General features: G+C 42.6%; 1 protein-coding gene across 1 annotated transcript; it reads left to right on the forward strand.

Annotated features, from left to right (window-relative positions):
* Positions 1 to 5,194: 5,194 nt before the first annotated feature.
* LOC112217136 (probable tRNA methyltransferase 9B) lies at positions 5,195 to 13,911 on the forward strand. Its single transcript, XM_042299969.1, is given in 4 exon segments — positions 5,195 to 5,348; positions 6,000 to 6,173; positions 12,479 to 12,676; positions 12,678 to 13,911. Coding segments are annotated over 4 exon segments (855 nt in total). The 3' UTR covers positions 13,007 to 13,911.
* The last annotated feature ends 916 nt before the right edge of the window (positions 13,912 to 14,827 follow it).

The following is a 14,827-nucleotide window of genomic DNA, read 5'->3' on the forward strand; positions in this document are numbered from 1 at the left end:
GGATTAGGGTGTGTTTGTCAAAAGTAGTGCACTGAGTATATAAAACATTAAGAACTCTTTCCATGTCACTTCAGATCCTGGTTCGATACCGGCCTGTGTCGCAGCCGGCCACAATCAGGAGACCCATGAGGCGACACACAATTGACCCAGCGTCGTCCGGGTTAGGGGAGGGTTTGGCCAGCCAGGATGTTCTTGTCCCATTGCGCTGTAGCGACTCCTGTGGAGCATGCACACTGACGCGGTAACTTGTTAAATCCACTTCAATCAGTGTAGATGAAAGGGAGGAGACAGGTTTTAAAATGATTTTTCTAAAGCCTTGAGACGATTGATATATGAATTGTGTATGTGTACCATTCAGAGGATGAATGGACAAGACAAAAGATTTTAAGTGCCTTTGAACGGGGGGGGGTATGGTAGCAGGTGCCAGACTCACCGGTTTGTGTCAAGAACGGCAACGCTACTGGATTTTGTTACGCTCAATAGTTTCCCGTGTGTATCAAGAATAGTCCACCACTCAAAGGATATTCAGCCAACTTCACACAACTGTGGGAAGCATTGGACTCAAAAATGAGCTAGCATCCCTGTGGAACGCTTTCGACACCTTGTAGAGTCCATGCCCTGACGAATTGAGGCTGTTCTGAGGGCAAAATATTAATAAAGTGTTCCCACTCAATATTAAAAAAGTATTCCTAATGTTTGGCATACTCAGGGTATATAGGGTGCAATTTGGGAAGCACTGAAATTACAAGGGACACAACATGTAAGCACTGCCCCAGTTGAACACAAACTAACACCCAAGTATCCCAGAATGCGTATGGCACAAATTCTGGGACATCTTAATGGAGTGTCCTTAATCTGCCAGGTATATGTTATAATCTGGTGGTAGTAAATGGTAATCCCAGCCCAACTGGTTCATGGAAAAGCACCTTTGTGTAAAATAACAGTGATTTGTTTATTGTTCCTGTAGTATTGTGATGATTGTGCATTCAGACCATGCTCCTTTGAACAGTTTTGTCTGGCAGGACATGTGAGCACCCAGTTAACAAAGTTCCCCCAACTTTAGAGAACATTCCTTTAAGAGTCTCAATAGGTCATTAACTATGTTTTCATAGGAATGTTCCCCTGATGTGCAAGGAATGTTTCCAAGAGACCACCCCCTTAATGTCAATTAGAATTTACCTAGAACGTGGTTACCATGTTTTCAGAATTTAAGATATTAATGTTCTGGACACGTTTCAGTGGAATGTTGCAAGAACATTCATGTGTCCAGTTTTCTGTGGGTCATGAGAATAATCCATCCAACATCCCACCAACAATATGCAGAACATCGTCACTGTATGTGTGTGTATTGTGTGTTGGTCATGTGAGATAGCTGACCAATGGCAATCATGGATTAGACGCCGCCAGTATGATTTGGTCGCGGACTGAATGGTAGTTGAATTAGTTAGCATTTTAGCTAACCCGAACCTTTGTTTTAACCTGCTACGGAAACTCAATTCTGACATAAACTGTACCCCATCTAGTCAAAACAGGTTAGAACGCCAATTTATTTCAGCGTTTATCAACAAAGCCTTCCTATTTGTCCATCTTGCTGTTGTTGCTGACATGTAACCGAAACGAAAAATTGTCAGACAGAAGAATATACGGTAAATATGATGCATGTTAAATTGTTATAACGTTGCCGATTGAACGGGATACACATTTGAGTATGCTACACGAAGAACCGTATATATAGCTTTTCGTAGGGTAAGGGTACATCAATGTAGTCAACACAGATCTAAAAGATTGATCTCTATTGTGATCCCCGAGTCCCTCTATAGCGTTATCAGCCTAATAGAAGTAAAATAATCTGTTTGTAAATACTGTATGGGGAAATTCCACGTTAACAGAGTGACACTGAGACTCAGATTTTTCTGCTCAGATGCAACGTTTGGTAACAGAATAATGGCACAAACCTTCATTCTGTTACTAAACTTTATATCTGCCCTGTACAAGTAAATATGGTTTTGTACAATATTCAGTGAACATTGTTAAATGTAGTCCTGCATAGAGTTGTGTGGTTTGTTTAACTTTGCACTCCTTGGTTTTTGTTTTGAAGTGAGAAATCTGAATCGTATTCACTCTGTTAGAGGAATTGCTCTATGGAACTCCAGGGACCATAGTCAATCGTTGGGTAATGAGTCACCCAACGAATGAGTCTCTATCTAAGTGGCATGCTTCACTGAAAAACCGGTTCTGTTGTGGTTTATGAGACTTAGTATTGTGCTCTCCCTCTTCCAGTGATTTAGCCATTGACATTGCTTTTAGTCCAGGACTAGGCTTAATGTGTCCAGGAGACCTGCCCTTATAGCACAGGTGGTAGATGTTGTGCATGTTCCCTATAACTGTAGGATTGCTCAAGCCCTGCTCTGGCTGTTCCTCTTTAATCGCTACTCTGCAGAGGAAGTAACACTAGCTGACTGTGAATGGCCTTGTATCGTCATTAACCTAACTGACTCGCATTGCACAGCAGAAAGCCTTTAGTAACTGCTGAGATTTAAAGTTCAGTAGGCTGTGTCTGTTCAAATCATAGAGATAGATGGAGGGCGCATCTTTATATCTGTGCCATTATAGAATCTGTGACAGTTTGGGCAGCGCCATTGAGGCTACAACACAGGAATCCCACCCAGTTGACTACTTTGGCTACTTTAAAATGGTGGAAGCATGGCGGAAGCACTCAATGGCGCTGCCCATGCTAAAATAGCCTTTTGGCCACCAGAGGCCTCATTCTCTATGGTTCAAATAATGAAACATTTGATTCTGAGCGAAATATCACGTCATATTTAGAACTGTATGTATTGAGAGTTGGTGTTGAATGTTTAGTTTATCTTGTGCACATTTGCGGCTGAAAGTCGAATTACAGTATAGGCCGACAGATGGAGGGGAAAGGACAGCGATGAAGGGTCTAGCCAGTTTCAGAAAGTTCCTTCACAACAGTGTGTGTGTCAGCTTAGTGCTCATGGTGAAAACTGATTCTGCTGGTTGTGGCAACCTACTAGATTTGGATGATATAGGGTTGATGATTGGCTCGCCGGCCTAGAAGTAAACCTCAGTTGATGACAGCTCATTGTTTACAGTTAAAGTCGGAAGTTTACATACACCTTAGTCAAATAGATTTAAACTCAGTTTTTCACAATTCCTGACATTAAATCCTAGTAAAATTCCCTTGTTTAGGTCAGTTAGATCACCACATTATTTTAAGAATGTGAAATGTCAGAATAATAATAGAGATAATTATTTATTTCAGCTTTTATTTCTTTCATCACATTCCCAGTGGGTCAGAAGTTCACATACACTCAATTAGTATTCGGTAGCATAGCCTTTAAATTGTTTAACTTGGGTCAAACGTTCCGGGTCGACTTCCACAAGCTTCCCACAATATGTTGGGTGAATTTTGGCCCATTCCTCCTGACAGAGCTGGTGTAACTGAGTCAGGTTTGTAGGCCTCCTTGCTCACACACGCCTTTTCAGTTCTCCCCTTTTTCCTCCAAACATAACGATGATCATTATGGCCAAACAGTTCTATTTTTGTTTCATCAGACCAGAGGACATTTCTCAAAAAAGTATGATCTTTGTCCCCATGTGCAGTTGCAAACCATAGTCTGGCTTTTTTATGGCGGTTTTGGAGCAGTGGCTTCCTCCTTGCTGAGCGGCCTTTCAGGTTATGTCGATATAGGAATCTGTTTACTGTGGATATAGATCGGATATAGACCTGTTTCCTCCAGTATCATCACAAGGTCCTTTGCTGTTCACTTTTTGCACCAAAGTACATTCATCTCTAGGAGACAGAACGCGCCTCCTTCCTGAGCAGTATGACAGCTGCGTGGTCCCATGGTGTTTATACTTGCGTACTATTGTTTGTACAGATGAACGTGGTATCTACACCTGCATTGCTTGCTGTTTGGGGTTTTAGGCTGGGTTTCTGTACAGCACTTTGAGATATCAGCTGATGTACGAAGGGCTATATAAATAAATTTGATTTGATCTTCAGTTGTTTTGAAATTGCTCCCAAGGATGAACCAGACTTGTGGAGGTCTACATTTTTTTCCTCTGCGTTCTTGGCTGATTTCTTTTGATTTTCCCATGATGTCAAGCAAAGAGGCACTGAGTTTGAAGGTAGACCTTGAAATACATCCACAGGTACACCTCCAATTGACTCAAATGATGTAATTTAGCTTTTCAGAAGCTTTTAAAGCCGTGACATCATTTTCCAAGCTGTTTAAAGGCACAGTCAACTTAGTGTATGTAAACTTCTGACCCACTGGAATTGTGATACAGTGAAATAATCTGTCCGTAAACAATTGTTTGAGGAATTACTTGTGTCATGCACAAAGTAGATGTCCTAACCGACTTGCCAAAATTATAGTTTGTGAACAAGAAATTTGTGGATGGTTGAAAAATGAGTTATAATGACTCCAATCTAAGTGTATGTAAACCTCTGACCTCAACTGTATATTTTTTTTATTGCATTATTATAATTGTGTGTGTATATGTATTTATTTATTATTATGTGTATATTTATTATATATAGTCTAATTAGCAACTCATTCTGAAACACTGAGGAATGTAACAATTTCATTAATTACAAACTACATGATCCTCCCTTGGATTAGATTTCTTTTAAATACTAAAACCTCCAGTTACCGTTCTGTACATTTCGGTCTGTCCCTAATGACATTAGGATCCTCTCTTTTGGTTATCCTTTAGCCTTACTTGACCTATAGCAATCATGCTAAATCTGCTGTGATGTTGCTGGGTTTGACATCTGTACTGACATTGTAATTCTCACACCGATCATTATATTGAATACTTTTGTTCATCATGTAGGAACATTAAAAGGCCAGGGTTGTGTTCTTTCGGAACAAAATGGCAGAAAATGTTTTGAAATGGAACAACAACCTGTCCTGAGCTAAAAGGTCAAGGTCTTGTTTTGTACACACAACAGATTTTGGGGGTGGAAATGGGTCAAGGGACTACCTGTCCTGAACTTAGCCCATAAAACCACTGGCTATGTCCCAAATGGCATCTATTTCGGGAATAGGAGCACCATTTGGGATGCAGCCTCTGCCTTGAAAATCCAACCCGTTGTTATCGTCTTCCCTGTAGCTGTGCGGCTGAGGTGGGCTGAATTTATGAGCGAGCCTGGATGACTGTGATGGAGGACACAGCCACTCGGCTGGAGAGGGAGCATGTGCACAGCGTCTATGAGAAGATTGCTCCCTATTTTAACGACAGCCGCGACAAGGCCTGGCCCAAGGTGCGCCAGTTCCTACTGGAGCATGAGCCTGGCAGTATCATCGCTGACGTGGGTATGTACGCTACTGTGTCTGTTCTACTACTGATGGACATGCATTAAGTGGGTATGTGTCTGGCTTTTTACTGGCCTCTGTCTGTCTTACCACTATCTGTTGTTGCCCGAGTTTAATTGAAACGAACAAAAAGGCCAATAACCTTAGGCAGAGTATGTTTTGTACCTGCTATTGATTGATTTCTTGATGCAATGTTTCGTTGTCATCAAGCAAATAGTTTTTTTTGTTTTACGCATGCAGTCGGCTACTGTAAGATGTTGTGATATCCTTCATTTCACGCTAAGGAATTGGTTTTCACACTCGAAAGTACCAGTCATTCTGATTCTGAAGCCTTGCTTCAAGTCATGATATCAATGTCAAAACACAAGTAGCACACCAAAAGTAGTGCCATTTGGTATTGGCCTCATGCATGTCTTTCTTCTGGGGTTGACATCTAGGCTGCATCCTGATTCTCCGCCATTCTCCCAAAGGGTGCATATGCACATGCACATTTCCAGTCAGGGATAAACCATGGTGGAAACTCCCTACAGCCAATGTTTACACCAATCCAATTCTTTGAAATCCATTATGGCAAGTGCACACTTTGGGAGAAGGGTAGAGAACTGGGACCTGGTGTTTGTTGTTGATTGTCTGCCATCATCCACATCACAGGCTGTGGCAATGGCAAGTACCTGCACGTCAATGGCAGTGTGTTCAAGCTGGGCTGTGACATGTGTCTCCCCCTTGTGGACTCAGCTCGGAGCCAGGGCCACGAGGTGCAGCTGTGTGACTGCCTCAGGCTGCCCTACAGGGACAGCTGCTTTTACGGCGTCCTTTCCATCGCAGGTAGGCCTATACTTCACTCAACATGGGAGGGTAGTGGTCTAGCGGTTAGTGTGTCTAACCCCAGGTCAATCAAAATGGGTTTGAATCCGGCAAACAGGCTTGCATTCTAACTCGCACTCCTGCTACCATGTTTCATTTTCACTGTTCCCCCACTCTCTCCTTGGGCGTAACCCTACAATGTTTGCGTATCGGAAGTGCCTGGATAGGTGTTATCAGTGACTTGGGATGAAAGAAGTGCAGGAGCTGTCTTTTTCCAAGTCGGTCCATTAGACTATTGTATGTTCGCTGAAGTTCTCAAATTACATTATGCTATAGAGACCTCTGATTATTCATTGTTAAGGGTTTATACCCATTTTCCATGACTTCTCCATGACTTTTAACTACATGTTTATGACTATTATTATAGCCTACATGTAAGAGTAAGTATTATTGACACTGGAAGGCTGCTGTGTCTGATCCCATGTAGGCCACCATCTCCTGCAATTGTGCCCTTGATCAAGACACTTAACCCCCCACAAAGTAGAACTGCACTGTTAGTCACATGTTGTCATCCCTCCATCTGGAGAGCTCCTGGGTGTGCAGGCTTGGCTTTTGATCCAAGTCTGCTCATCAAGGTCCTGTTGAGCAGCTGATGTTTATGTTACAATGTGGTAAGACCAGGGCTGGAACAAAAGCCTGCAAACCCAGTAGCTATCCTGGAGGATGGTTGCCACCCTTGATATAAATAAAGTATTGCAACATTACAACCAAATACTTTTGTCTTTTTTTAAATGATTCCTTCATTCAATGAATCAGTGCTCAAACAAATAACTTGCTTTGAAGTAGCCTACCTTATCTAATTAGACATGTTTATATAGCCTGCAGTATAAGGCTAAAACATTCATGTTTCAGGGGAGATCTTTGCACATCAAGGTATTTGTCAATTAGGCTATTCTTAGACCATTTTTTTTTACGTTGTTGCAATTACATGGCTTACAATTACCCAGCTTTCCAATGGTGCAGATTGTTTTAGTCCAGGATTCCCCAACTGGCGGCCCAAGTTTGCCGAGCAAAAAAAAAAAAATGTATACATTTTTAAATTTATTTCATTGTTGGATATAAAAGATTGTAAAAACACCAGTTATTTAAATGTTGGAAATCTGTTCCCAAGTATTCCCACACATAATAAAGATACAAATGAAAGCAAGGTTTGAAATGATCATGTTTTTGTCATATCTGTTTGGGATTATTCTACAAATTATATGTAATTATGTTCTGGCCCTCCGACCATTCTCTCACAAAAAAAACGGTCCTTGGACTGGTTTGCGAACTACCTCAAAGAGTGCCGTGTATAAAGTCAGAAAATCTGCTGTGTCAACCACTGCCTGTCACCAAGGGAGTACCACAAGGCCCCACGCTCTTCTCAATTTAAATCAACAACAACAGCTCAGGCAGTAACAAGCTCTCTCTCATCCATTTATATGAGTATAGTCTTATACTCAGCTGGCCTCTCCCTGGATTTTGTGTTAAATGCTCTACACAAAGCTTTCTTAGTGTCCAACAAGCTTTGTCTGCCCTTAACCTTGTTCTGAATACCTCCCAAACAAAGGTCATGTGGTTTGGTAAGAAGAATGCCCCTCTCCCCACCGGTGTGATTACTACTTCTGAGGGTTTAGAGCTTGAGGTAGTCACCACCTAGCCATACTACCAAGTACTTGTATGTGGTACAGTGTCATTCTCTCAGCACATATCAAAGCTGCAGGCTAAAGTTAAATCTAGACTTGGTTTCCTCTATTGTAATCGCTCCTCTTTCACCCCAGCTGCCAAACTAACCCTGATTTAGACAGTGGTGGGCCGTTAGGGCCAGCAAGGCCTTCTCTGCTGGCCTAAACATCATCAGAATATATATATTTTTTAAATATATTTTGCAAACAAATATGTATTGAATTATTCCCCAGAGTAAGAGTTACACTCTTCATTTCATAGCGTTCCACTTGGTTGCACTGCTTCCAGCCCCAGGTTGAGATTTGGAGGGCTGGTCTTTATGTTAGATCTTTTATCCAATCATATTCAGCCATCATGTGTTGCCAGGGGTCTAAAATCTGCCCTCAGGCCTTCAGAATCAACAGTGCGGGCGCTTGTAGCTTAAAGTGAATGGAAATTCAAATTTAGTGTCAACCAATCAGCTTTAAAGTAGGCTATTGTACGCCTGCTGGCTGGCTCCAGTGTTACACAGGAGCCAGCTAGCAGGCGTAGTGCGTGCACGTCTTTTGATTGGATTACCAATATTGAGAGGCAGGTACTATATGGGCAGGTCTCAGAACTAGGAAACTGAAATTGATCAACGAATTAATTTGCGTACTACTAAGCTGTTTTTTCAACCCACAATGGCGGAAGGAGAAGATATAATTATAACGCCATTCTCAAGACAAACTTTTCAAGAAAAGTTAGACATTGTCAGGTGAGGTAGACACCGACGCTACAAAGCCTGTCACAGGCTGGAAAGGGGTTCGTTCGCCACTTTCAACTATGGGCGCTATCAATGACTCACAGGCTCTGAGAAGCACTGCAAACTTTACTGCTGGGAATGCCTATTATTTGCAAGTGATCGATTTGGTGTTTGGAGCCACACTGGCTTTGCAAACCTGAGTGGTCTAACCAAGGCAGCAACGAGACACCAAAGTACGGCTGGGCACTTACAAGCAATGGTGCTTTACAAAAGTTTTCAAAAGCACCGTGCTTCTCAGAGACGAACAAGCGCGCAGGGCAACGAAGCTGCACAATGAAAAGGTATTGTACTCTTCCCCTGCAATTCTCTGAATAAAAATGTCAATTTCAAGGTGACGCAACGCCTGGTTATACTGCGTTTCTGTCTAAATGTATAGTGTCTAGAGCCATGGCATCATAATGATGGTAATAAGAGGTGGATTAATTCGGGTGGGACTGTGTAGGACTTCACTGAAGGCCCAGGCCCCAGAACCACGGCACGCTACTGGATTTAGATGACCATCCTACCCATGCTAGACTACGGAGACGTAATTTATAGATCGGCAGGTAAGGGTTCTCTCGAGTGGCTAGATCTTCTTTACCATTCAGCCATCAGATTTGCCACCAATGCTCCTTATAGGTCACTTCCCTGCACTCTATACTACTCTGGGAACTGGTCATCCCTGTATACCCGTCGGAAGACCCACTGGTTGATACTTATTTATAAAACCCTCTCAGGCCTCACTCCCCCCTATCTGAGATATCTACTGCAGCACTCATCCTCCACATACAACACCGTTCTGCCAGTAACATTCTGTTAAAGGTCCCCAAAGCGCACACATCCCTGGGTTGCGCCTCTTTTCAGTTCGCTGCAGCTAGCGACTGGAACGAGCTGCAACAAACACTCTTCATTCAAAGACTCATTCATGGACTGACAGTTGTGGCTGCTTCGCATGTATTGTTGTCACTACCTTCTTTCCCTTTGTGCTGTTGTTTTGTGCTGCAGCCATGTTGTGTTGCTGCCATGCTATGCTGTTGTCTTAGGTCTCTATTTATGCAGTGTTGTGGTGTCTCTCGTGTTGTGTGTTTTGTCCTATATTTAAATGTTTTATCCCAGCCCCCGTCCCCACAGGAGGTCTTTTGCCTTTTGGTAGGCCGTCATTGTAAATAAGAATTTGTTCTTAACTGACTTGCCTAGTTAACTAAAGGTTCAATAAAAAAATGTATACCTGTTGCTGAAATGTCGCGCCTTCTCCTCTGAAGGTCTTTACGATAATGGCTGATATGTAGATTTTTAAGTGGTTGATAATGTTTAAGTGTGCATTCATGAATTACATTTTTTTAAATTATGAAACTAATTTCTTGACTTTACAAACACTAATTTGACAATTTGGAACAGCGCATCATGCTCATTCAGGCTGGCACATTTTCTATCTTTGCAATCTCAAAGCCTACTGTCACGCAGATTCACAGACTAGCGGCAAATAAACTTGAGCAAAACAGAATCAGGAAATGAATGCCCACTTTCCATTGCTATTCAATGCAGATCCTGACTTCATTCCTCTTTGATCAACCTTTTTTGCCTCAGTTTGTGAATCTGGGCCAGTGATGAGGTTCTTTGTTTTACAGAAGAACCGCTGAACCGTTACTCAAAAAATGTAGAAGTGCCAGTACGGCGCTCCGGCTGGTAGGGGTGGTATCCAGAAGATATCCCTATTTAGTAAAAGACCAAGTCCATATTATGGCAAGAACAGCTTAAATAAGCAAAAAGAAACAACAGTCCATCATTCCTTTAAGACACGAAGGTCAGCCAATCTGGAATTTTTTAAAAAGTTTATTCAAGGGCAGTCGCAAAAACCATCAAGCGCTATGATGAAACTGGCTCCGCCACAGGAAAGGAAGACCCAGAGTTACCTCTGCTGCAGATGATACGTTCATTAGAGTTAACCGCACCTCAGATTGCAGCCCAAATAAATGCTTCACAGAGTTTAAGTAACAGACACATCTCAACATCAACTGTTCAGAGGCGACTGTGTGAATCAGGTCTTCATGGTCAAATTGCTGCAAAGAAACCACTACTAAAGGACACCAATAAGAAGAGACTTGCTTGGGCCAAGAAATACGAGCAATGGACGTTAGACCGTTGGAAATCTGTCCTTTGGTCTGATGAGTCCAAATTTGAGATTTTTGGTTCCAAATGCTGTGTCTTTGTGTCACACCCTGACCATAGTTTGCTTTGTATGTTTCTATGTTTGTTTGGTCTGGGTGTGATCTGAGTGGGCATTCTATGTTGTGTGTCTAGTTTGTCTGTTTCTGTGTTTGGCCTGATATGGTTCTCAATCAGAGGCAGGTGTTAGTCATTGTCTCTGATTGGGAACCATATTTAGGTAGCCTGGGTTTCACTGTGTGTTTGTGGGTGATTGTTCCTGTCTTTGTGTTTTGCACCAGATAGGGCTGGTTTGAGTTCTCACGTTTATTGTTTTCGTTAGTTTATTCATGTATAGCGTCTTCATTAAAGAAATATTAATAACCACCACGCTGCGTTTTGGTCCTCCTCTCCTTCACCACAAGAGAACCGTGACACTTTGTGAGTGAACGAATGATCTCCACATGTGTGGTTCCTACCGTGAAGCATTGAGGAGGAGTTGTGATGGTGTGGGGGTGCTTTGCTGGTGACACTGACTGATTTATTTAGAATTCAAAACACACTTAACCAGCACGGCTACCACAGCATTCTGAAGCGATCCGCCATCCCATCTCGTTTTGTTTTTCAACAGGACAATGAACCAAAACACACCTCCAGGCTGTGTAAGGGCTATTTGACAAAGAAGGAGAGTGATGGAGTGCTGCATTAGATGAACTGGCCTCCACAGTCACCTAACCTCCCACCCAATTGAGATGGTTTAGGATGATTTGGACTGCAGAGTGAAGGAAAAGCAGCCAACAAGTGGTCAGTATATGTGGGAACTTCTTCAAGACTGTTGGGAAAGTATTCCAGGTGAAGCTGGTTGAGAGAATGCCAAGAGTGTGAAAAGCTGTCATCATGGCAAAGGATGGCTATATATATTTTGATTTGTTTAACTCTTTTTGGTTACTACATGTGTGTTATTTCATAGTTTTGATGTCTTCACTATTATTCTACAATTTAGAAAATAGTAAAAACAAAGGAACCCTTGAATAAGTAGGTTTCAACTTTTAACTGGTACTGTACATTTTGGGATTTTTAAGTGAATGATGTGTGTGTATGCATGCCTCATGAGCTTAGTTAAACTGTCTTAACCCATCATCCATTATATTTATCAACTGGTTTTACTCCATTGTTTGTTTACAAACACTGTACATCTTCACAACATGGTTAAAAATCATTTTGATCTAATTTTAGTCAGTCCTTGCAACCATAGCTCTGTCTGAATTACATTTCTCCAGCTCCATCCCTCTGCTGTTTTACCCAAAAAAGTGTCTGGTGCCATTTTGTTTAAATCACAGATTGCTCATTTAACAAACTGGCAACTGCTTCTTCTTGGGCTTGTAGCCCAAGAGCTGTAGCTGTTCATGTTCAGTGCTTCACTTCAAATCAAAGTGGTTGAGTGACATGAGATAAGCACTTCCTGGCACAGCTGCCCTAGTTGCCTAGGCAGCTGGGTCACCAAGGTAACAAGAGTATGTTTGGGAAATAATCAATGGTTTTATTGCAAGGTAAAGTGGTGTCTAATTACCAACGCTGTGAGTAGGCAGGATTTGGGTGCTCATTTGCCCTAGGACAGTATTAATAAACACTGGCCCTTCAGTGGCCTCGGGTGGTAGAACAGTTGCTGCCACTGCCTTCAGAGCACATGTATAACGGTGTTGGTGTGGGTTTAAATCCAGTCCATCAGGGTTGGCGTCAATTCAAGAAGAAGAGATGGCCTGCAATCCCCAGCAGAGCCAGAGGCTGTGGTTCTTCTCGCGCTCCCTGGACTCAGTCTTTGACTTTGGCAGTCTGACCATCTCCAGGGCCAACGACAACCACTCCCTCTCCACAGAGAAGACCAGTGTCTCTACAGCCTTGGTCCAGGGGTGTGGCTCGATGGCCCTGCCTGACTTGGTCACCTCCTACCAGATGGAGCACACAGAGGGACCAGGGCAGCCAGGGGAGAGGGAAGCAGGCCCACCAGGAGACCTCAAACAGGACAGCAGTCAGAGCCCCCAGGAACAGTGAAGGGGAGCCGGAGGCTGCCTCTTGTCTGTGCTATTACCACGTGTTCCGGGAGGGCGAGCTGGCGGAGCTGATCAAGAGCCACGTCGAAGAGCTCCGCGTCCTTTCCTCCTGCTTCGACCATGCCAACTGGTGCGTGGTGGCCGAGAAGGTCCAGGTTTGGAAGATATGACTTGGTTTTAATAAGTTTGATTTGTATTTTTTTATAATTTATTCATTTTGCACCTCAAATGTGCAACACTTTTTAAAAGATATTTTGAATGTACTGTTCACATTCTTACTGTGTTTTAAGAGTTACTGTGTTTCGCAAATTTAATAGCACCTAATAAGCAGTATCCAGAGGGCCAGGATACTGCGTCCCAAATGGCACCCAAATGACTGCGTCCCAAATGGCACTCTATTCCCAAGACTTCTATCCTCAGTTCCAATGCTGCTATCGTTGGACCACCAATAACAATCAATGAAACATGTCTGCCAAGGATCTGCCTCATTTCAGTTTTCCCCTCCAAACTTTTGCTCTTCTGTTTTTAGCCACAACCCTTGAGACCATTAGTGGTGGAATTCAGGCTGTATTTGTCTTCAAATGTTCCACAATATACAAGGGGAATCAACCTTGCAGCAACGTTCTGTGATGTGTTGGTATCCCTTTCTATGGACCACCTGTGTATAATGGGTCATGTTCTAAGGAGCCATGTGCTGTTATTAAGAATTCTTAAGGCAAGTGCTATATAATTTCAATACTGTCTGTGTGATTTGTGTTAATATTTTGTCCAGCTGAACTAATAATTTTTTGGTCAAATGAACAGACACATCCTAGATGATACTGTGAAATGTTGCATTGTATGTATGTTGCTGCTTGCTGAATGTCAGTGGTTCGCACATGAATAGCTCTTGGGAAAACTTGAAACATGTCTGTAGTCAGTGAACCAGGGAGGTTGCCTGTCAGTGCAGTGCAACTGTTCTAGACCCACTTCTATGTTACTGGTAAAGAGATGGATATCACCCTAGCATACATAAAATGTAAGGTTTACTTTTTAAAAGTGAACATTTTTAAGTATAATTTGTTCGTGTATGATTTTGTTTACCCCATTTTTAATAAATATTTTTTATGAATCTCCTTATTGCTTTATTGGTCCTAATCAAATGTTTATTCTGCCAATGTTTTCAATTTCCTGATACGCCGTGGCCAGGGATGCGGGTACAGAACAACATTAACTGTCTCAGAGACATTTAATAGACTACACTACATAATACTGTTCGTGCGATCCTGTGGCACGCCAGGGAACTACATTAACTCAGCAAAAATAGAAGTCCCTTTTTCAGAACCCTGTCTTTCAAAGATCATTTGTAAAAATCCAAATAACTTCACAGATCTTCATTGTAAAGGGTTTAAACACTTTCCCATGCTTGTTCAATGAACCGTAAACAATTAATGAACATGCACCTGTGGAACGGTCGTTAAGACACTAACAGCTTACAGACTGTAGGCAATTAAGGTCACAGTTATGAAAACTTAGGACACTAAAGAGGCCTTTCTACTGACTCGAAAAACACAAAGAAAGATGCCCAGGATCCCTGCTCATCTGCGTGAATGTGCCTTAGGCATGCTGCAAGGAGGCATGAGGACTGCAGATGTGGCCAGGGCAATAAATTGCAATGTCCGTACTGTGAGACGCCTAAGACAGCGCTACAGATGACATGTAACAACACCTGCACAGGATCGGTACATCCGAACATCACACCTGTGGGACAGGTACAGGATGGCAATAACAACTGCCCGAGTTACACCAGGAACGCACAATTCCTCCATCAGTGCTCAGGCTGTCTGCAATAGGCTGAGAGAGGCTGGACTGTAGGCCTGTTGTCTGGTGAGGACCTGCCTTACATCACCGGCAACAACGTTGCCTATGGGCACAAACCCACCGTCGCTGGATCAGACCGGACTGGCAAAAAGTGCTCTTCACTAACGAGTTGCGATTTTGTCTCACCAGGG

Source organism: Oncorhynchus tshawytscha, linkage group LG17, assembly GCF_018296145.1.
Source record: "Oncorhynchus tshawytscha isolate Ot180627B linkage group LG17, Otsh_v2.0, whole genome shotgun sequence".
Taxonomy (NCBI): Eukaryota; Metazoa; Chordata; class Actinopteri; order Salmoniformes; family Salmonidae; genus Oncorhynchus; species Oncorhynchus tshawytscha.